The sequence below is a fragment of the Peromyscus californicus genome, unplaced genomic scaffold (genome assembly GCF_007827085.1).
Source record: "Peromyscus californicus insignis strain IS unplaced genomic scaffold, ASM782708v3 Scaffold_23__1_contigs__length_62951481, whole genome shotgun sequence".
NCBI classification, from domain to species: Eukaryota; Metazoa; Chordata; class Mammalia; order Rodentia; family Cricetidae; genus Peromyscus; species Peromyscus californicus.
Window position 1 is genome coordinate 38,276,011 of NW_026294534.1, and position 21,715 is coordinate 38,297,725.

The following is a 21,715-nucleotide window of genomic DNA, read 5'->3' on the forward strand; positions in this document are numbered from 1 at the left end:
AGAAACCCTGTCTCAAAAAAAAAAAAAAAAAAAAAAAATTTACAAATGAAAAAAAATCTTAATGTCTACATATTCTAAACAGCTTTTTTAGTGCAAAGGACTAGCCTTAACTACACACTAAAATGTGTATTTAGATCTTAAACGTATAGGTGGCTTCAACTATTTGAATATCTAAGGGCCAAATGGGGCAGTGTAAAAAGTCACTGGAGGGGACAGAGACAGACCCAGTGTCCCTAGGATATGAAGTTAGAGAAACCCATGGGCCCAGGGAAGACTGGTGGGAAAAACCCAGAAGCCCGGCACACAGGAAGAGAGGAACTAACGTGTGGCTCCACACAAAAGCAGAAGAGTCTATGGCTAAGGCAGAAAGGTCCCTGGACTCAAGCAGACAGATGGCATCCTTTTGAGGGCAATGATTATGGAGGGCATAAGCGTAGAGTGTACCATAAGAGAAATATTCTAGTATGGGACCCATTTCTCCCCAAGACTACTTCAATAGATTTGTATCTCTTGTGCCCTCCAGTCCCATCTGTCACCTTCTCTGCCCCTAGAAACCTTATTTAAACACACATCAAGCCGGGCGGTGGTGGCGCACGCCTTTAATCTCAGCACAGAGGCAGGTGGATCTCTGTGAGTTCGAGGCCAGCCTGGTCTATCGAGGTCAGCCTGGTCTACGAAGCAAGTTCCAAGATAACAAAGGCTACACAGAGAGACCTTGTCTCGGAAATAATAATAATAATAACAATAATAATAATAATAATACATCAAATGGTGTCATGCCTTCTCTCTGCATTAAAGCCCTCCAGTTCCTCCCAATTCTTCACACATGGCCCTTGCTTACCTTTCCCACATCTTACAACACTCTCCACTGAGCAGTCGCTCACTTCCAAACACTGTGTGAGCTCTGCAACCCCTGAGCCTGACCCCCTGCACGCCCCTGCTCCCAGCCTGCTCCCAACCTGCTCCCAGACTGCATCTCTGAGGCTTCCTGAGCCCGGTCCACCCCCCACCCCCACCCGCACAAAGCTGGACTCCGCTCACCCCAGGGAACCTCTCCTGCCTGCTAACAAAGCAGACGTCTCTTCTAACTCACCCAAAACACACCACAAAAGCCCTCATAGCACCTAGAATGCTCAGTTCCCCCAGTCAGAGAATCCCAACCCCCAAGCTGCACGCCTTATCAGTCCGTGTATCTTCAGGAAATGACAAGAGATTGGCTCTGGGAAACCCCAGTTAACATGTACGGGACTTAATGGAACACGTTTTACAGAACAATTTTAAAACATGGTATGCATGTTTGAAATTCTCAGTCAGTTAAAAATAATTACTAGTTTCTTGCACACATATATATACATATCCCATTGAGAGGGCATCCTAGAAATAAAAAGTGACCTTTTTATCCTATTTGCACGCCGTGGGATGTTTCCAAGAAGATACTGGTAGGTTATTTCTAAGTGGTGGATTTGAATATGCCAAATTAAAACGACTTGCCCTTTGAGTTACTTAATTCCCTCCTTTTGGGTTGATCCTGTAATCACCACTTCGGTGTCCAACCTTCACCGGAAAATTTTGCAGCTGGTTAGAACCATGTACTTTTGGAATTACAGACACCAAAACGTTTGCATTTTTCCAGTGTGGCTATTTCCCACTTCTTCCCAGTAAGCTATGAAATAAACTAGGAACGGATGGGCTAGCCTCAACTGTGGTGCAACAGAGCCAGATAAAGGCTCCTGGGTAACGTGTTTGGAGCCTCTGCTCTGGAGTGGGGGGAGAGGGGTGCGGGGGGGGGGGGGGGGGCACTCGCCCAGGAGACTTTCCTCGTCTAAGACAAGCAACAAAGCATTCCTTTCTGTCCTTCACTGGGAGAACCTGAGAGAACAAGTTCACCACAAGTTCGCTGTCCCCGGTGGGATCTAAGGGACCATCTAGAAAAGATCCCTTGTATGAACGTCATTATCAAATGATCCCTTGTGTGAACGTCATTATCTACCGTAAGAATAAGAAAACGTGAGTCAAACGTGAGCCAGTGCTTGGCTGTAAGTTACTTCGGAGCCCCGTCTAGTTCAAGATCAGCAAGTAGGAATATAAGGCTTCCTGCAACACTCATTGGTGTCCTATGGCTGATCCTATGGCTGATCCACATCCATAAAGTAATTAAAAGATCACAGAAGAGCATGAAAGTCTCCAACAAGATGCTTAAGTCCAACTACAAGGCCAGTTGGAAGACCAACACAAGGCATGTATTAACATTAAGATATAAACAAAAAAAACTGGATAATTAAAACTGAAGTATCATAGACAGCAGTTGCTTCCAGCTCTTGAATACAAATTAGGTAAGTGCCAGGACATTCCTAAGATGTCAATCATACTTTTCAAAATAAAGTTTCAGCTGGGCTGCCTCTGGACATCCACTTATCACGTGAGTCTTTGTCTTTTTTGTATTTTGATTTGTTGACAGTGACATTGTGGTTGAGAAGAAAAGGCCTGAGTAGGTCTCCAGGAGCTCCAAGAAAATGAGGAGGCCCTTCCACCGACACTGGAGTTCCATTAGAGAATTTCACAGAACCTAAGACTCTCGCCATCATTGTAACCACCGTTACTAAGGAGAAAGTGAAGAGTCAGCAGAGATTTTGACCGCCAAGGCAGTTCAAAAGGCAGGTGCCACCAGCAGCAGGTACCACCCCTGCTCTCTTTTTCTGAGTGCCTCCCCTTTGAAGAGGAAGCCTCTTGCTTCCTCCCATGACCCATGCAGTAGCCATAGCAGACTCCCACCAGGGGAAGGTCAGCCTGTGACAGGTCACGATTTGATCAGGTTAAGATGATAATGAAGCAGCTTCGGTAATGAATTTGGAACCTTTCAATTTTGCCAATGTGCTTCTCTTTGCTTAATACGACAGATCACCAATTCCTGTTTGTAAATACTCATAAAACAAAAAAATATGAACATACTGGAATGTTTGCAAATGAAACTATGTTGGCATTCGTGAGGTAGCAAAATTGTAATAGTGGTGTGGAAGGGGGTTCAGATGAAAAGAATACAGAGGTCCACGTTAAACTTCGGAGTTGTAGGATGGGTACATGAGGTTCCAGCCATTATAAAAATAATGCATTGCATTATATTGTACATAGATGAAGTTTGCCAAATTAAAAAACAAAAGCCTGAGGTCAAATTTCAAAGGAAACTATCCAAATACTGTAGAAAAAGCCTTGAAGGTGCTCAAACATGGGGACAACGGTTCTCCCCCAAGCGTTCAAGTCTAGCAGGCAGGCCAACCCTCAGAGGCGCTAATCTCGGCCCCTTGAGTAAGGCAGGCAGCATAATTACAGGGGCTGAACGGGGGGAGGGGGGAGCAGAGGGAGAGAGAGAGAGATCTTCGAGACGCAGCAAGAAGCAAGCTTTCACAAGCTTTTTATCTACTCAATTCAAAGGAGTGTTTGCAAAAACAAACCTCCGCTACGCGAAAATAGACAACACACAGCAAAATAAAAAATGCTATAAATTTGCCATCCGCATAGAAGACACATTAGCAGGTAAAAGCTAAGCCTTCACCGGAGGCGCAGGGACCCAACAAGGCCGCTTTACAGGCTTTTACAGTGTGAACTTTTGACCTCCTTCCAAAATGTCATAAAAGAATTTTTAAGCCCTGGAACTAGAAAGAATGCTTTCTTCATCGAATCGTTTCATAAAACATCTCTATGTGCTCTGTTTGCTCCTAGCCACCGGGCCCAAGGTCCAAAACTAAAAACTATTCCAAGCGCGAGGTTGCCCGGGATTAAGAAAAACACGTTAAGTAGAAGCGAAATAAAAACACAAGTCAAGGCAACGCCGAGCGGCGACCACGAAAACCCCTCTCCAGCTACCTCCGCTCACTGTTTTCTTTTCTCCTTCGCCACCAGCAAACGAAAAGCTCAAACTTTGTCCCTGGCTCCTCTCTGCTGTCTTTTTTTTTTTTTTTTTTTTCCCCCTCCGCCTTCAATCACACGACGCTCTTTGGAAGCTGCACCACAAGCAAAACATTTAAGAAGAAACGTACCTTTTGTCTGGTACGGAAATGCGGTTGGATGAGAACGGCGCCAACACACCTGAGCTGAGCGACGCGCCCCCCCCACCTCCGAGGTCGCCACCCTGGGAAGGGATGTCGCGGGCACCGAGGTGCAGCTGCAGGGCAGGCCGCGTAAGACCTGGTGCTACCGGAATCCCGACTCTCCTCACCTTCCCTCCGCCTGGCTCGCACTCCCCAGGCCCACGGGGCGCGGAAAAGCTGACACTCGTAGCCCCGACCCCCGCGCGCACCGCCGAGCAGCCGCGCCGCCTACCTGGCCAGCCCCAGGCACCGCCCCGCGGGGCGCGCCACCGACGCCGCCAGGAGGTTCCGCAGGCCGCCCGTGACGCGGGTGGCTCAAGTGCCCAGAAGTCCCCCGATCCCGCGCTCCCTGAGCACCGCGGACCCCTCCCCGACCGAGAAGCACGCAAGGATCCTGGAACCCCCGGGAACTCGCACCAAAGCGCCGGCTCAGCACCTTCGGGAGCCCCGGACAGGGCGGGGACCCCGCAGCCCGACGACACTCACCCAGGCAGCGGATCTGGAAGCCGGATGGGGGTCGCAGCGCCCTGCGCGTCCAGCCCTCGCGCAGCGCCTCGAGATGCTCCTCCTTGCCCTGAATCAGCAGGACCTGCTCGTCGATCCAGCCCAGGAAAAACGTCTCGGCCACCGCGGCCGTGACCTTCTTGTTCCAGAAGTGTTGCATGTTCTCCGCTTTGAAATCGGCGAAGATCTCGTAGCCGATGTGGTGTCGGGCGAGCTGCCGGGGTTGGGTCGGGGCTGAGGGCGAAGGCTGAACCGCCCCGGGCTTCTCCTCGGCGGAGCTGTCGGCTGGGCCCAGGACGATGGCCAGAGAGTGCGGCGCGATCTGTAGAAACTTCTCCATGTTACCAGGCATTGGCCGCGCGGACCGCGCTCACCGATGCCACCGCTGCGCGACGCTAGAGGGAACCAGCGCGGGAGGGACCGTGGCTGTGGGACGAGCGGAGAGCGTCGGGGTCTTGCCCGGAGTTAGGGGTCCGCGCCTTTCCCCGCCCGCCGCGCCCCGCGGGGGCACCGCGGTCCCCAAGGCTCAGCCCGCGCGAGGGCGCAGCAGGTCGCCGCGCGGTCGTGCAGGGAAGGGACAGCGACGCCGAGCTCGCTGCCCCCGAGGTCCCACGCCAGTTACCTGCAGCTCCGGGCCACCCTGCGGGCACCGCTCATTTTCCAGCCGCGGCGCCCTCGCTTCCCTTGGCACCGGGCAGCCCCAGCGGGGGCGGAGACCCGGAGGAGGGGTGCCGAGGGGGCGGGCAGCTTCCCGCGATCTGGGATATTCCCTTGACTCGACCCGGCTGGGAGGAATTCCAAGGAGGTCGGTCCCGGAGACCGTAGAGGTGGCGAGGTTGGCTGGGAGAGTTGAGTTTGAGCGCCCGGCTCCGGGCAGATCCGGAGCGGGGGAGGGGGGACGCGCGGCGCCACTTGGAAGGCACCGATTCCGGAGCTGCGAATGTCGCTCCGCCCCACGCTCCACCCCCGCCCCCACCTCCCACCTCCCCTCCGAAACAAGTGGATTCGCTGGCTGGTTAATGTACCCTTGGAAGTCGCTTTTTCAAAAACCTAGTCAACCACGAAAAATTGTCATCAGTCCCTCCTCCCAACTCCCGTGGACCCTTCTTCCCTCTGCTGTCTCCAGCCTGTGTGCGAGCCTATCCTGGAAGAAACCCAGCGATTCCCGGGGTTAGCTATGCAGCGGGAACGGTCTTTATTACGCCTTTTGAAAAACTTTAACCTCGTTTCTTTGCAAAGTTCTAGCTACAGAGGCGATTGCCGTAAGAAGCGATAGGGTGTAGTGATTGTCCAACTTGAGCGTGCAACAAGATCACTAGGAACACTCGTTAAAATCCAGATAGTGGCCACGAGATGGCTCAACAGATAAAGGCATTTGCTGTCAAATCAGACTGCTTGAGTTTTATCCCCGGAACCCACATGGTGGGAGGAGAGAACTGACGCTCGAAATGTGTTCTCTGACAGCGAGCGCAGGCGCGAAACCACACACACACACACACACACACACACACACACACACACACACACACACACACGTGCGTGCACTTTTTTTTTTAATTTAATAGATAATTAGGCACCACTCCTAGGGTCAAACCAAAAGGTTGAGGGAGTGCGAAGTGGAGAATCTTATTCGTTGGTCATTTTTTTTTTAATTCTTAATCACTTTTTTTTTTTAATTTTGTGTGGATGAGCACGCAAGGGGAAATCGGGGGAAATCAGAAGACAGCCTGTGCTCACGACGCAAGTCTGGGTTGTGTGGATTGAACTCGGGTCATCAGGCTTGGCGGCAAGCGCCTTTATCCACTAAGCCATCACGTTGCCTCTTTATTCATAATCTCTAAGGAATGTCTGGGCACGGCTGTTACTGGTTCTGGACCACCCTTTTTAAAAACACTGACTTAGAAAAAAAATACTCAGATGATGCGTATGTGTGTGTGTGTGGGGGGGGGTGTCAATTCAACTGTTTGCTGATGGCTTCCAGAGAATCTAAAATCACAAAAGTCACACACAAAAGCACATACTTTGGTCCGACTGAAGGGCAGCCTTGGGAACCTCACTGAGCCTGGGTTTCCCATGTGTGGAACGGGAGTTGGGTCCTGCTTTGGCCCTCATGCCTGAGAAAGGAATCCAGCACTCGATTGTGTTTCTGCCTTCAGCGCGGTTCACAGACTCCAGGTGCTCCTTGGACATCAACCCACCCTCCGTCGTCGACAGACTGCAGCTGGAGCTTCACGTTGCGCCCCCAGAATTTCCCACTGCCTGGCGAGACCTGTCATTTTCTTGCCTGGATGTTAATGCTGCTCTCTTAGCCTCAATGTGCCACACTCTGTTCTCTGGGCCCGGGTCTGGGTGATGGGAGCTGGAAAACAAAAGACAGACAGAAGGCACGCTTGAGACAGTATTCTTGCTGTACATTTCTGCCTTTATTATGATTGTTTGGCATGGTTTCAGGCAAAGTGGCAAGAACTGTACAAAAAGAAAAAAAAGACTTATTATCTTCACCCAGATTCCAGACCCGTTTCGATTCTATTATCTCCACATATACCCAACTTTTTTCCTAAACTTTTTAAAATTTCTCTATTATTGCTATTTTATTCTTTTTTTGTTTTATTATTAAGAAATTTTCTGTTCATTTTACATACCAACCACAGATCCCCCCTCCTCCCTCCTCCTGCACCCCCAGCCTCCACCCCCAAGCCACCCACCCCCATCCCCACCTCCTCCAAGGCAAGGTCTCCCATGGGGAGTCAGTGGAGCCTGGTACATTCAGCTGAGGCAGGTCCAAGCCCCTCCTTCCTGCACCAAGGCTGCACAAGGTGTCCCACCATAGGCACTGGGCTCCAAAAAGCCAGCTTAAGCACCAGGGATGGATCCCGACCCCACTGACTGCGGGGCCCCCTAAACAGGTCAAGCTAAACAACTGTCTTGCCTATGCAGAGGGCCTAGTCCAGTACCACGGAGGCTCCACAGCTATTGGTCCACAGTTCATGCGTTTCCACTAGTTTGGCTGGCCGTCTCTACATTTTCCCATCATGATCTCGATGTTCCTTGTTCATAGAATCCCTCCTCTCTCTCATCGATTGGACTCCTGGTTTGAAATATTTTATTCTTTGTAAGTAGCAAATATCCTCTTAAGATTTATTTTTAACTGTGTGTGAGAGTGCCTTATGTGGGTATGTGCATGTAAGTGCAGGTGCCCACAGAGACTAGAAAAGGATTTCAGAGTCCCTGGAGTTTGAGTTAACAGGCAATTGGGAGTTGTCTGTGGTGAATTCTGGGAATCCACCTGGGCCTTTGCAAAAGCAGTCCACATCTCTGCAGCCACTAAAGTATCTTTTGTAAAAAAAAAAAAAAAAAAAATCTATTTGCTGGGCAGTGATGGTGCTTGTCTTTAATCCCAGCCCTTCAGGAGTCAGAGGCAGACGGATCTACAGAGGTCTACAGAGTGAGTTCTAGGACAGCCAGAAGAAACCTTGTCTCATAAACCACAACAATAACAACAACAACAAAATCTACTTACATGTATGAGTACTTGCCTGCATGTATGTATACACATCATAAGGATGCCTAGTGCCACAGAGATCAGAAAATGGAATCAGTTCCCTGCAACTAGAGTTACAAATGGCTGTGGGTATACAGATGCTGAACTCAGGTCCTCCACAGGAGCAGCACATACTGACCCACTGAGCCATCTCTCCAACCCCTCCACAAGTGTCTCTTTGAAAGACCCTTTGAGACTGTATAAATATCACATGACTGCTCCTCCGATTTTTCCCTAACACAAACGAGGGCTATTGATTGCAGCCTGGTTCATGATGTGATTGCTAAGGTCTGGTGTTGTAGGTTTATCCCAGCATTCCTTCTGCACTGTTAGTGTTCTGGACCAGCATGCTTCCCTTTCTCCTCTGTTGAGTCTGCACCCGTGGGGACAGGGCATTCTTAATCAGGAGATTATAAGACGTAACCATCATTACTTACATGTCATACTCAGCCCAAAGTGAGGCCCATAGAATCCTCTACAGCTGGCTGGCTCTCGTGCCCTTATATCGAACCTTTCATTCTCTGAGTACTTACCTTCTGACATTTCAAGACATTACAGGGTCTTTTTGCTCGAGCCAAGGAACCAGCCACTTTTCCAAGGAGTGCTGCTTCTTTTTATTTTATTTTTTTAAGATTTATTTATTTACTTATTTATAAATATGAGTACTTTATTTGCACGTATGCCTGCATGACAGAGGAGGGCATCAGATCTCATTACCGATCGTTGCGGGCCACCATGAGGGTTGCTTCTTTTTAATGGAGACTGACACTGAGGAACCAACATCTTGCTACCAAATACACTCATCGCTATTGAGATGACATTTGTCTTCGGCTAGTCCACCCCTCAAGATACTGACCCCCCTGCTTTATGCTATATTGCCCTCCTTTCTCTGTACTGCGGCAGTAGTGAGGGAGGGGTCACTCAAAGAGTTGGTGTGGGATCTGAGGCGCATGACCTCTCTGAAATGAAGAGCTGTTACAAGAAGGGGGACATTGGCTAAGGTCCCTGACACCTGCTGGGGGTGCAACCGAATGTAGTGGGTAGCTGTTCCAGCTTTGACCTGGAAGTACTACCCCCACTGAGGCTTCCGGGAACTGTCACACCTACGCCTATGAGGCAGGGCCGAGAGGGAGCCCTTAAGACCTGAGATCTGGATGTGCCAACTCTCTTGGTTCCTGGATCCTGGACGCTGGAGGTAGACCGAGCAGAGTTCTCCAGAGAACACCTTTCCCGGACCCTGTAGCCTATCCCTTCACTTGTAAGTTACCCCACAAAATAAACCTCCCTCTTAACTACTTAGAGTTGCCTTAATACTTCCACCAATAACAGACTCTCCATCACCACCCTCTCTAGTCTTGAACATGGCATGCACATGTTCCTATTGTCATTAGGATAGGGCGTTATCACAAACATTGTCACATCTTGCTTTTCTTAAAACATGTATTATCATAGGAATGCAGGGACCTGAAAAGGTCACCTGGACACATTTTCCTTATGGTGAATGGCTCCAGAACTTTCTTAAGTGACGGCTGCTCACACAGGGCCATCCCGAGATCCAGTCTTTTCAAACCAATGTGCTAGGCACAGACATCGTATGTCTGAGTGGGGTCTCCATCACTGCTTCCCTGACCCTTGGTCATGAAACCCCTCAAAAGTTGATCATCAGCATCCTGATTATTTCTCAGGCCTTTCTAAAGCTAAGTACTTCAAGAAGCCCAAGCAAAGCATGTTCTGTGATTTAGGACTTGGTCCTCCTTTGCTTTCTACTGCTGTGCTAAACGCCATAACTAAAAGCAACTTGGGGAGAAAAGAGTTTATTTCCTCTTACAGCTTGTACTCCGTCATGGAAAGAAGTCAGAGCAGGGACTCGGGGCAGGAACCTGGAGGCAGGAACTGAAGCAGAGGCCATGGAGGAGTGCTGCTTGCTGCCTTGCTGTCCATGCCCATTACTTTTTCTCGCAACCCAAGAACACCAGTCCATGGTGGTACCCCTCCCACAGCAATCACTAATCAAGAATTGCCTACCGGCCAATTTGATGGAAGCATTTTCTCAGTTGAGATTCCCTCTTCCCAGATGTCCCTGACTTTTGTCAAGTTGACAAAAAACTAACTAACCAGCACAGACTTCTCAGCCCAAGGACGCTGTTGCTCACCTTGTCTGGAAGCCGCGATGCCTGTGCCCAGAGGTCACTCTCCATATCAAGTTTATTTTCTTGATGTTTGTTGTTGTTCATTTGGTGGGGTTTGGAGTTTTGTTTTGTTTTCGAGGAGGGTATTTTGTTTTTGTTGTTTTGTTTTGTTTGTTTGTTTTGAGACAGGGTCTCACTATGACTATCCTGGCTGGCCTGGAACTCACTCTGTAGACCAGGCTGGCCTCGAACACACAGAGATCTACTTGCCTCTGCCTCCCTAGTGTCGGGATTAAAGGCCTATGCCACAGTGCTTCTTTTCCACGAGTGCTTTTTGAGCAAGCGTATACCAACCCCCATTGTAAGTGTAATGCATGCTTTTCCCTGGGAAAATAAATGCTACTTTCAACACATGCTGCCTCTCCTGTTCTCAACCAGACATTTTCCCCTTTGATCCCCATCTCAAATACCTCCCACCCCAAGGTAGGCTGTTAGGAATTTGTGTGACTAAACGGCCTGTTTTAACGATTATCCCAGAGCAACAACAACAAAACAGACATTTTCTGGAATACTCAACCATGCTGTGAAATAGATGACTCTCGAAAGATGAATTCGATCGTTGAAACGCAAGTAAGAGTTTCTGTACCCTCTCATCTCTATCGAAGCTCTAAGGTGTGCAAAGTCATGTTTCAGTCGAGACGGACACTTAATCTTCAGAGAAGAACCCTCTTTCCCAAGACAGATGACTCAGCCTTCAAGGCCTTGGTGAGCCTTACCCACATCCTCTTTTCCTTCTTAATCCAGACGTCATTAATGGTCTTTCTTCAGTAACAGCCCCTCCCCCCCCCCATAATGATGGTATAGTGAAATTTGCTCCAGCACTGAAGGGTGTGTAAGGGTTTTTCCATTCTTGTACCTGTCTTTCCAGGCAGCTGCTGACCACTCTCATTATGTTATGGATGGGGAGACTGAGGCACACAGAATGTAAGTAAATTGAACTGCCGAGCAAAAAGGCCATAGAGCTATCTAAAGGTACAGTCTAGTTCCACGCCACGACATGCAGTCAGTTTAGCCGACCAGTCCCTGGCAGGCAGTCTTCCCAAAGATCCTTCAACAATGCCTCGTGAATGACTTCTGTTTGGCCTCCGCATTCATGATCTGTTACTGCGGTAACAAATTACCTCCAAAGCAGCAGACTTTCATCCTCTCCCTGTTGGTTGGTCAGGAATCCAGGCCTGGCCTGCCTGAATGCCTCGGCTCACCGTCTTCCATAGGGCTTCATGCATCTTAGGCCTCACCTGGGTGTGCATTCACCTCCAGGCCACTCACGTGGTTGTCAGCAAGGCCTCAGGTCCTGACTCTCTGGATGTCCTCTCTGCTCCTGGTAGCACGCACATCTCCTAAAGGTACCAACAGCATGCCAAATGGCTTCCTTGTATCACCCAAACAGAAGTCACAGTATTATCTTAGGAATGATGGTTTATAAGAAGGCTATGGATGGGTTCCAAAAAGGCACTCCTTAAATCCCAGCCCATACTCAAAAGAACTAAACAAGCATATTAATAGAAACAGACAGAGGCCACAGGGGTCTTCCAAGGTGTATACCACTTAGAAACTGCCTATGGCATTCATAATGAGCTGTAAAGAGTTTCCAACTATCCGGACAGTTTACAATGTAGCCATAAATTAAAAGAGCGTCTTCTATATAAATGCTTGTGCATTCCAGATACTTAACAAGCTCAGCCATACACATGCACACACACCCTACAGAAACTATTTCTTTTCCAAAAACTGACGCCATCTTAGAGGATATGCTATGAGGACTCAATAGCACTAAGATTAGGAGGGTCTCTGGGGTCCTAATTCCATCACTGCCCCCATTATTATCAACCCTACTAACATGGAGTGGGGGTCACAGCAGCAGGCGCTTCAGCCAGCTAGTCATAGTAAAGAAACAGAGCAAGGGGTAAAGAGTGTTAGGGTTAAGGTCTCTTCTCCCCTTCTAGAACTTAGACCCTGAACAACTGGGATAGGTCTTCCCACATCAGTAAATGCAAACAAGACAACCCCCGCCCCGAAGGCATGCCCAGGGGACATCTCTCTGAATGTAACCACCTTAGGAATTGCTTCCTTCCCTAGATTTCCTACCTGAGATCTTTATGCAGACCCTAGCAGCCATGAGAGTTCCTAGTCATTTTCCAAGAGAGAGTATTTAACACTTATCAAATGTTTCATCCTTATAAAAATCTGTAAGGAATTGTAAAGAACACTTGTTATTCTAGTTTTCCAAGCAGAGACATGAGCTTCTCAGGGGTCATTTGCTCAAGGTCACACAATTGATACTTGATCAAACCAAGATCCCGACTCAGGCTTCTTCAAAGAATTGAAAACTCACAAGATAAACCACTGTTCCATTATTTACAGGAAATTCTCATACCAATTGCTGGAAAAAAATGTTCTGGAAGAAGGTGAAGGAAGTCCTTGCAAACATAACCCTAAAGTCCCCAAAGCATCATTATACCTTGGGGAGAGCATTCATTTCTGTGTTCTCACGTCCTCAGTTCAAGATGTGTGGGCTTCTGATAAAAGGACATGGTGAATGAAACTGCCAGCGCCTCTCACTGCCTGTAGTCAGCTGCAGTCTTGCTGGAAAAGTTTATCGGTTGCTCCTTGTCCACAGTGCTAGAACAGAAGCCCAAACTAATCATCACTCAGGAAGGCACATTCGGGTCACATGCCTTCAGTTTGGAATTCATGGTGCGGGCCGATGGCCTTTTCTAAAGATGGCTGCTGTCCTATCTCCTGTTCACATGCACATCTGTGATAAAACCTCACCACCACCACCACCCCCCCCAAGAGGTAAAGCCTATCTCGTTCCCCCTCTTTACTCTGTTCAGACGCTGTGATTTCCTTAGCCAACAGAGTAGAGCAGAGGGCATATTGTCCCAGATCTGGGCACAGGCCTGGTTGCTTCCCTGGTTCCCACTCATCTCTCCTTAGAAGGCAGCTACCCTGTAACCAGTATGAGACTATCACGTGAGGATGCTCAAACTGGTCACAAGGATCCAGCGTCTAGACAGCAGGGCGGGATGCCCCTGGCTGTTGCCATGTTACCAGTACAGGATGGGCACTGTACTGGTGAGTATAGAAGCCATCCAGCCCCAGCAGACACCTGGTATAGAACGGGACCCTAGGCTGATACCCCCTTGAGCTCTCCTATATGCCTCCAGCTAACCCACCCTAGCTAAAGCTTTAGTTTTGGAGTAGAAGAGTTGAGCCATCCCTACGGTGTCCTGACTAGATTCCTTTTTACAGAATCGCGATCATAATAAAGTGGTGGCCATTATGTACCACAAAGTCTATGATGCCTGGTTTCATAGAAATATATCACTGGGGGCTGGGGTGATAGCTCAGTCCGTAAAATGCTGCCATGTGTGAGGAACTCAGTTTGGATCCCTAGAACCCACGTTAAAAAGCTGGGTGCTGGCCGGGCGGTGGTGGCGCACGCCTTTAATCCCAGCACTCGGGAGGCAGAGCCAGGCGGATCTCTGTGAGTTCGAGGCCAGCCTGGACTACCAAGTGAGTTCCAGGAAAGGCGCAAAGCTACACAGAGAAACCCTGTCTCGAAAAACAAAAAAAAAACAAAAAAAAAAAAAAAAAAAAAAAGCTGGGTGCCGTGATGCGTACCTGTGATCCCAATCGTGTTAAGATGGGGGACAGAGACAGGAAGAGCCATGGAAGCTCATAGACCAGCTAACCTGCTCTGCATGGTGAAATCCTAACCAGTGAGAGACCCGGTGTCAAACAAAAGAAAGACGGCACCTGAGGAACAACGCCCAAGGTTGTCCTCTGATGACACACGCCCTGTGCATGCTGGCACCGGCACCCACCCACACACTCACACACCAAGAACTAGACCACGGAACACTCGCTTTTGCAATACGTACGTATTTCATGTCGAGCTATCATTTACGCAAATCTAGGCAGGAAATAGTATTTCAATGATACATTAATTATGGCATCTATGAAAAGTCCATTTTACCAAAGATAAAAGATGGTGTATGATATTGATTTTATAGCGTAAGTGTTTTGAATCTGAACACCTAAGTCTGTGCTTCCAAGCGGCCTTTGAGTCTGTGTCCAAAACAATGTCATCCAAACAAATCACTCGCTAAAATCTTACCCTAGTAGGTGTCTTAGTCACTAACCACAAAAATAAATTCCACAGTTTATGTCTCCCTTAAACCTACCAATGACACAACCTCCCTCAAAATCTTGTGTGGGTTTTTAAAACAAAATTAAGATTTCCTAATTTTATTATGCGTGTGAATGTTGTGCCTGCATACATGCATGTGCACCACAGGTATGTGGAGGTCAGATGAGGGAGTCAGATCTCCTCCAGCTGTAGTTTGGGATGGTTATTAAGCACCATTTGGGTGCAAGGAACTGAACCTGGGTTCTCTGGAAAAGCAACAAGTGCTTCTCATCGCAAATTGTTTTTAATAGGGGGTCTGTTTCATTTGCCTGACACACTTTGTCAAAAAGTCCCAAAGTGGTTCTCAGTGATGGTCCATCTATTCTGATTACTCATCTATTTTTTCCCTCAGGATAATCCATCTCAAGTCCAGGGAGACGTGGCTCCTTGGGAAAAGGACTTTCTGTACCAGCATGAGGCTCTGAGTTCAACCCCCAGAGCCCACAGAAGAGTCGGGTGCTGTGACATGCGCTGGAACCTCAACACTGGGGCCTAGAGATAGGTAGGTTCCAGGGACCTGCTGGTCAACCAGTTAGCTTAAATGGTGATCCCCGCTTCAATAGGAAACACTATCTCAGAAAAAAAGATGGAGAAGTGAGCAAGGGAAGACACTCGACGACAACCTCTGTCCTCCACACAGGCCAGAACAGCTGCACAGACGTGTGTGTGCATATACATACTCTTCACTGCACACACACACACACACACACACACACACACACACACACACACATCACAGGTAAAAACAGCTGCACAGACATGTGTGTGCATATACATGCCCTTCACTATACACACACACACACACACACACACACACACACATCACAGGTAAGAACAGCTGCACAGACATATGTGTGCATATACATACCCTTCACTGTGCACACACACACACACACACACACACACACACACACACACACACAGAGGCAGGGTCAAAAAGAATCTCTTTTAGGGCACAATTTAATGTGGCCTTGTGTGACTAAAATCGGTTGTAGAGGCATCTTGAGATGCTCTGAATAATGCCTCCACATTAGTCTGCTTTCTATTACTATAACATAGTATCTGAGACAATCAATTTTTAAAGTAGTTCATTTTGTCTAATAGTTTTAGAGTTTTTGATACATAATCAGGTAGACCAGTTGCCTGGAACCTAACAGAGGCGGCTGTCTGTGGTGACATTTTGTTTGTGCTCTAACAAATAAAGCTTGCCTGGAGATCAGAGTGCGGAGCTAGCCACTAGTTAACCATAGAGGCCAGGCAGTGGTGGCTGGCGCACACCTTTAATCCCAGCACTTGGGATCTCTTGCCTTTGATCCCAGTACTTGGGAGGCACACGCCTTTAATTCCTGCATTAGGGAGGAGAAAACAGGAAATGATAGGGTGGGTCAGAGAGAGGACTATAAGGCGGGAGGAGACCGGAGCTTAGCCCCCTTTCAGGCTGAGGAGTTGGCAAGGTAAGAGGTGGCTGTGACTTGCTCCTTTGTCTCTCTGATCTTTCAGCATTTACCCCGATAGCTGACTCCAGGTTTTTAGTATTAAGATCAGTTAGAATTCACGCTACAGCTGTCAGCCTCAAAGTGTCTGGGATACAAAGACAGAGGAGTAAGAGACCAGGGTCCCAGGGCCCCTTTGTGAGCACAGTTCCAATGATGTAATCTTTGTCCACTTGGGCCCACATCTCAGAAGCTGTGTCACCTCCCATTAGCACAATGGGCTAGGGCCCTTTCCTAAGTCTTTGCTGTCAACTTGGCCTAGCCTCGAGTCTTAGAGAAGCCTCTATTGACAGATTGCCCAGATCAGATAGGTGTATGGGCATGTCTATGAGGAACTGTTTCCATAAATGATGGATGTGGGAGGATCCAGCCCACTTTAGGCAGCACCATCCCCAAGCAGGTGGGCCTGGGTTCTATAACAAAGGTAGCAGAGACAGAGAGCCACCAGGGCTCAAAGACAGAGAGGAAGCAGCTCTCCTCCATGGTCTCTGCTTCAGCCCTTGCTAAATCTTCGGCCCTGACTTCCCTCAATGAGGAATTGTGACCCAGAAGTAAAAGACCAAATAACCTCTTTCCCTAGGCCTCCTCTTTACCTCTATCTCCCAACACAGATATCGGGGTCACAATGTTTCATCATAGCAACAGAAATGGAACCGGAACAGGACCAAATGCAACACATGAGCCTTTGAAGACACTTACCCAGACTCCAGCAAACCTCTGCTGCCCTGTGCAGGCTGCGACTCTTGTCCACTCTAGCCTCCTGTGGCGCTGGCCCAGACCCCACAGGACAGGACACATCCCAGACTACCCTCAACTTTCAAAGGGCAGTGTGCCAGGTGTGTTTTTCTTTGGCTTGTTTTCCGGTCACGGTTCGCTCTCCTTCAGTCCCTGTACCTCTGCGTAACGATAACTGAGAGGAGAAAGCTGCCATGGGCACACTTTTCCCTTAAAATAATTCATTCCCTTCCCGCACAGTACTGTAAGCCCAATTCAGACTTCATACTGAACTCCTCTTTATTTGAATAAAAATACTGCCGTCCGAAACAAACGGGTAAGATGTTTAACAATACTAGAATCCACAGCGTTAGTCAAGATCTAACTCTTGAGTGAAGCTTGTAGATCTTGCTGCCATTTACAAACAATCTCATAGTAAATAACCGTTATCTTCTAAACTGTGTGGTGTGTACTAGACATGAGGAACTAAATATGCCCTGCCTCCTATTTGGGGATCAGTTAAGGGGAAGTCTTCTCATTTGTAAGAGAAGACTGACACAAATACCCCTTTCAAAATGAAACTCAGCCTTATTGCTACAAAGGTAGAAGCGTGTATATGCTAGGAAAGAAGAGAAAAGAGAGGCGTGGCTGGTAGGAAGACAGTGAAGACATGAGGGATGGAGAGAGAAGCCTTCACACGGTGGATAGTGTGGGGCTGACGGGAGATGATAAACGGTTGTTGCCTAAGTCCTGAAGTCAAGGATTTGCCGTGAGCTGATGTATATGTGATTATGTACCGCTGATTCCCACCTCAGGGCTTCAGGCTACCACTGCGTTTCCATCAACAGAAATGACATCTTAACAAGTTCGTAAGACGAGGCTGTCAATTTGGAGTTTGGTGCTTTTGAAATTGGGGCAGATGCCAAGTTTCTCCCACCCTCATTCTACACTTTGTTCTTGTGCAGACTGCTGGGCTTCCTTGGGGAATAAACAAAGGAATAATGGACAGCGCTGGGGTGGGACTTCTGTATGTCCTTGGTAGCAGAGTTGTGTAGCATCGAGGCTGGGGGCGGGGGCAGTGACCGGCAACTACCACAACCCATTCGACGCCGCCATCATCTTCCCGCTAGGTGGCCATGTATGGCACCTCAGTGCCGCTTCATGTGGAACAACGGATGATAATGACAGAGCCACCTGGTAAAACAAACACAATTCCCAGAGATTCTCTTCTGCCCACCGCAATACCAGCAGTTCCTTTATCTGTTCTGGGTTTTTTGTTTTTTTGTTTTTGTTTTTGTTTTGTTTTCTTCATGCAATTGCCAAATTCTACCCTCGATTGTGTTTCCCTCCAAAAACTAAGAGAACCCTGGGTATCTGAGATCTCCAGCAGGGGAAATTACACCCTGCCATCTTGCCCACAGTATATATTCCCTGATAAAGGAGCCCTCCCTCCCCTGAGATCCCTGCACCTGGCAGATTACCAAGGGGGAAAGAACCGGCCTAAATAAAATAGACCAATTGAGGAAAACTCTATGGTTAATCAGATAACTGGTATCAGAAACATGCAGATATCAAAACATTCCATGAGCAGAAACATTGTCATTCATAAAAGCACAGGGTCTCTCATTCATGATGACTTATTAGAAAATACAACTTCAGAAGCATTTGCATCGGATGTTCAATTACAGAAGAAGCCAGGATCTCTTCATGCTGTTTTGGGCCAGTGCTCTACCACTAACCTCGCCCCAGACCAGTTCTCATGAGGTTTTAGACTTCTCCTTTAATGGTGACTGACAACACAGTGGAGCTTAGAAAAAAGCCATCTGTACTTGGACTTCCCTGACAATTGAGACAAAGTCATTCACATCTAGATATTTATCACACTTATTCTAGGCAGAAAAACATGTATGTCCAATGTAAACATCGAAGTAGTTGGGGCTGGAGAGATGGCTCAGAGGTTAAAAGCACTCACTGCTCTTGCAGAGGACCTCAGTTGGTTCCCAGCATTTACATGAGATGGGCTTACAGTTGTGTACAACCCCAACTCCAGGGGATCCATGGGCATCCACACTGGCCTCCATGGGCACAGGGCATACCTGTGGTACACATACACACTTGTAGTCATTCACACGGTCACATATAATAACAGCAAATAAATATTTTTCAAAATGAAAGTAGTTTCATTTCTAATTTATTCATAATGCTTTTATGCTAGGCTTTGACGTTTATTCTAAAAGGGTTTTGACATCGGTTTAAGTATAGACAGTAAGAGGAGGAGAGGGAGATACACAAGAGGATGACAGTGCACCCGAGTCCATGTGGGCTTCTGACAGTGCCACTTTCTAGGTGCTGTTAATGGGAATGTTGATAATCAAAACATGTAAAATGAGAACAGAGGACCTGGAGAGATGACTCAGAGGTTAAGAGCTCACTCAGACTGCTCTTCCAGAGGACATGAGTTCGGTTCCCAGCACCCATGTTGGATCTGTTACTCCAGCACCAGGATCCAGAATCCTGGCCTCTGTAAGCACCTGCACATGCATGTAGACACACACAAAGAAAATAAAAATCTAAGACAAAAAAAGATAACAGGACAAAAAGGCAGGTGAGTGGCATATGAGTGAGATCAGGCCACTCCTGGAAGAACTGTTGTAAATCTTGGCATCTTTCTTAGCTTGCTCCATTGGGTTCACGCTATTTATACCAATTTCAATATTCTGAAAAATCTTTTTTTTCCCACCTTCTACTTGGATTGTTTCTTTCTGAGTTTTGGGCATATTTTCCATATTGACCAGACACTACATGGTTTGCAAGTAGTGTCTTGCCTTTCCTCTTCTTAGTTATTTTTACAAAATAAAAAGGTTAATTTTGACAAAATCCAATATGCCTACTTGGTTGTATTGTGGATTGTGCTGTGGAGTGGATGCTTGAGAACGTGTCTCCTGAATCTCTTATGATTTTTTTTTTCTGAAAGTTTCCCCTCTTACATTTAAATCCATGAAACATTTTTGAGATACTTTTAGAATTTATGTGGCTGGCCTTTGCAGGTTCAAGTTGTTGAAATGACTGTCCTTTCTTCGTTGAAATACCTTCACACTTTGTCAGAATCAGTCAGACATATTATTGTGGGCTTATTTCGGGATCTTCTTTTCTATTCTACGATGTGATCTACCTGTTTATTCCCCTGTGACTACCATGGTATCTTGATTACTGAACCTTTACAGTAAGTTGTGAAGTTGTGTGATTCGAGTCCTCCAGCCTTACCTTCTTCAAAGCTGATGTCATTGATTAAATTGTATGGCCAGGTGGTTGTTGTTGGTTTTTGCTCTTTTGCTCCCAAATAAATCACACACAGAGGCTTATTCTTAATTATGAATGCCCGGCCTTAGCTTGCCTTGTTTCTTGCCTGCTTTCCATAACTTATATTATCTCATCTATCTTTTGCTTTTGGGCTTTTATCGTTCTCTGTTTCTGTGTACCTTTTATTATTTCTTACTCTGTGGCTTGCTGTGCAGCTGGGTGACTGGTCCCTGGAGTCCTCCTCTTTCCTCTCTCATTCCTTCTTCCTTTTCTCCCAGATTTCTCCTTCTGTTTATTCTCTCTGCCTGCCAGCCCCACCTATCCTTTCTCCTGCCTTGCCATTGGCCGTTCAGCCCTTTATTAGACCATCAGGTGTTTTAGACAGGCACAGTAACACAGCTTCACAGAGTTAAACAAATGCAACATAAACAAAAGTAACACGCCTTAAGATAATATTCCCCGACACCAGGTATTTTCATCTGCTCACATTTCTGTTCTGCTTTACTCTGGGGGAGACAACTCTTCCATACGGTCTTCCTTTTCTCATCGAAGCCCTTGCAGATGTTGCTGGGTTTGCTCCAGACTGTCCTCCAAACACTGCAGGAGAAGTCCGCTGACTGCTGACATCTGACTGTACAAATAATAGGTAAGCACAGAGCTGCTGTGGATCTTGGCTACTAAGTCCTGATGTGTAAGGCTGAGTCCTCCTATATACATCCTAGTCTTCCTGACCCAGGATGCCCAGCAGCTCAAGTATTCAAGACATACTTTCCCAATGAGGTACAATATGGATTGGGATTTCAGTTCTCTCATATTCTGACCTCTTTTGGGTTTGTATGGATTAGAAACAAGTGTAGAGTACCCGACCGGTCTTTGTGGGTTTTGTCCTCTTTTAAACAACAACCACAACAGAAAGCACATCCCACAAAGCCTTGATCCGTCATCTGGTACATGGCTTGTGTATGAACATCAACACGGCAGGACCAAATCGTTACATGAGGGTGGGAATGATACCAGCCAGCGACTCTCGTGGGATGACCTGTTAGTTCTGCCAACTCTCCTGCCTCTGTTGAGGCTGCAGACAGGAAGCTGCTCTAGGGAGATTTCTACTCAATCCTCTCTCTTGTCAGAATGATGACAGAGGCATATGAGAAATCCGAATGGCATCTGCCTTGTCCTCAACTGTGTGCACCTCAGTTCTAGTAGATGTAAATCTGGAGTCACCCCCTGTGTCGTCCCGTGTCATGATTCAACTCCCCTATACACAGACCCGTCACCTCTCCCTCTTCTGTGCTCAGAGTATGGATGAGACAAACTAGGAAAGCGTCACACTCCAGATGGACAGCCTGCACTGCACATACCACCTACACTGCATGCACCACCTGCACTGCATGTCTTCGCTGTCTGCACTGCATGCACCACCTGCTCTGCTGTCTTAGGTGGCTCCACTCACATCCTCCTTGGCCCAATGCAGCCTGGCCAACCTGGTGCTCACACCCAGCCTTCCCAGCCAGGCACTCAGAGCTCCACCCAGGCCTGACCTCAAGGCATGAGTTTAGTTTGGAAATCTAAAACATAATTTGAAAAGATGATTAGGCTAGCACTCCATGTCTAAAAACTGTATTTCTATCCAAAGGAAATGTGTATGGCTGGTAAAGACAACATGTTTTATAGGAAACATGTACTATCAAGAA

At 47.5% G+C, this 21,715-nt stretch overlaps 1 protein-coding gene and 1 pseudogene across 2 annotated transcripts in view; both read right to left on the reverse strand.

Moving 5' to 3' along the window:
- Positions 1-7,132, reverse strand: part of Stox2 (storkhead box 2) — a 234,588-nt gene extending 227,456 nt beyond the window's left edge. The window contains exon 1 of one of the 2 annotated variants that reach the window (XM_052752254.1): positions 4,572-7,132. In XM_052752254.1, the coding sequence (XP_052608214.1) occupies positions 4,572-4,941 (370 nt within the window). In that variant the 5' untranslated portion in view covers positions 4,942-7,132. Of the gene's footprint in view, positions 1-4,213; positions 4,236-4,571 lie in introns of those variants that run through there. The other variant, XM_052752259.1, reaches the window with a different exon arrangement.
- A 13,390-nt stretch (positions 7,133-20,522) lies between these two features.
- On the reverse strand, positions 20,523-21,436 carry LOC128119481 (lys-63-specific deubiquitinase BRCC36-like; annotated as a pseudogene).
- Between the last annotated feature and the right edge of the window lie 279 nt (positions 21,437-21,715).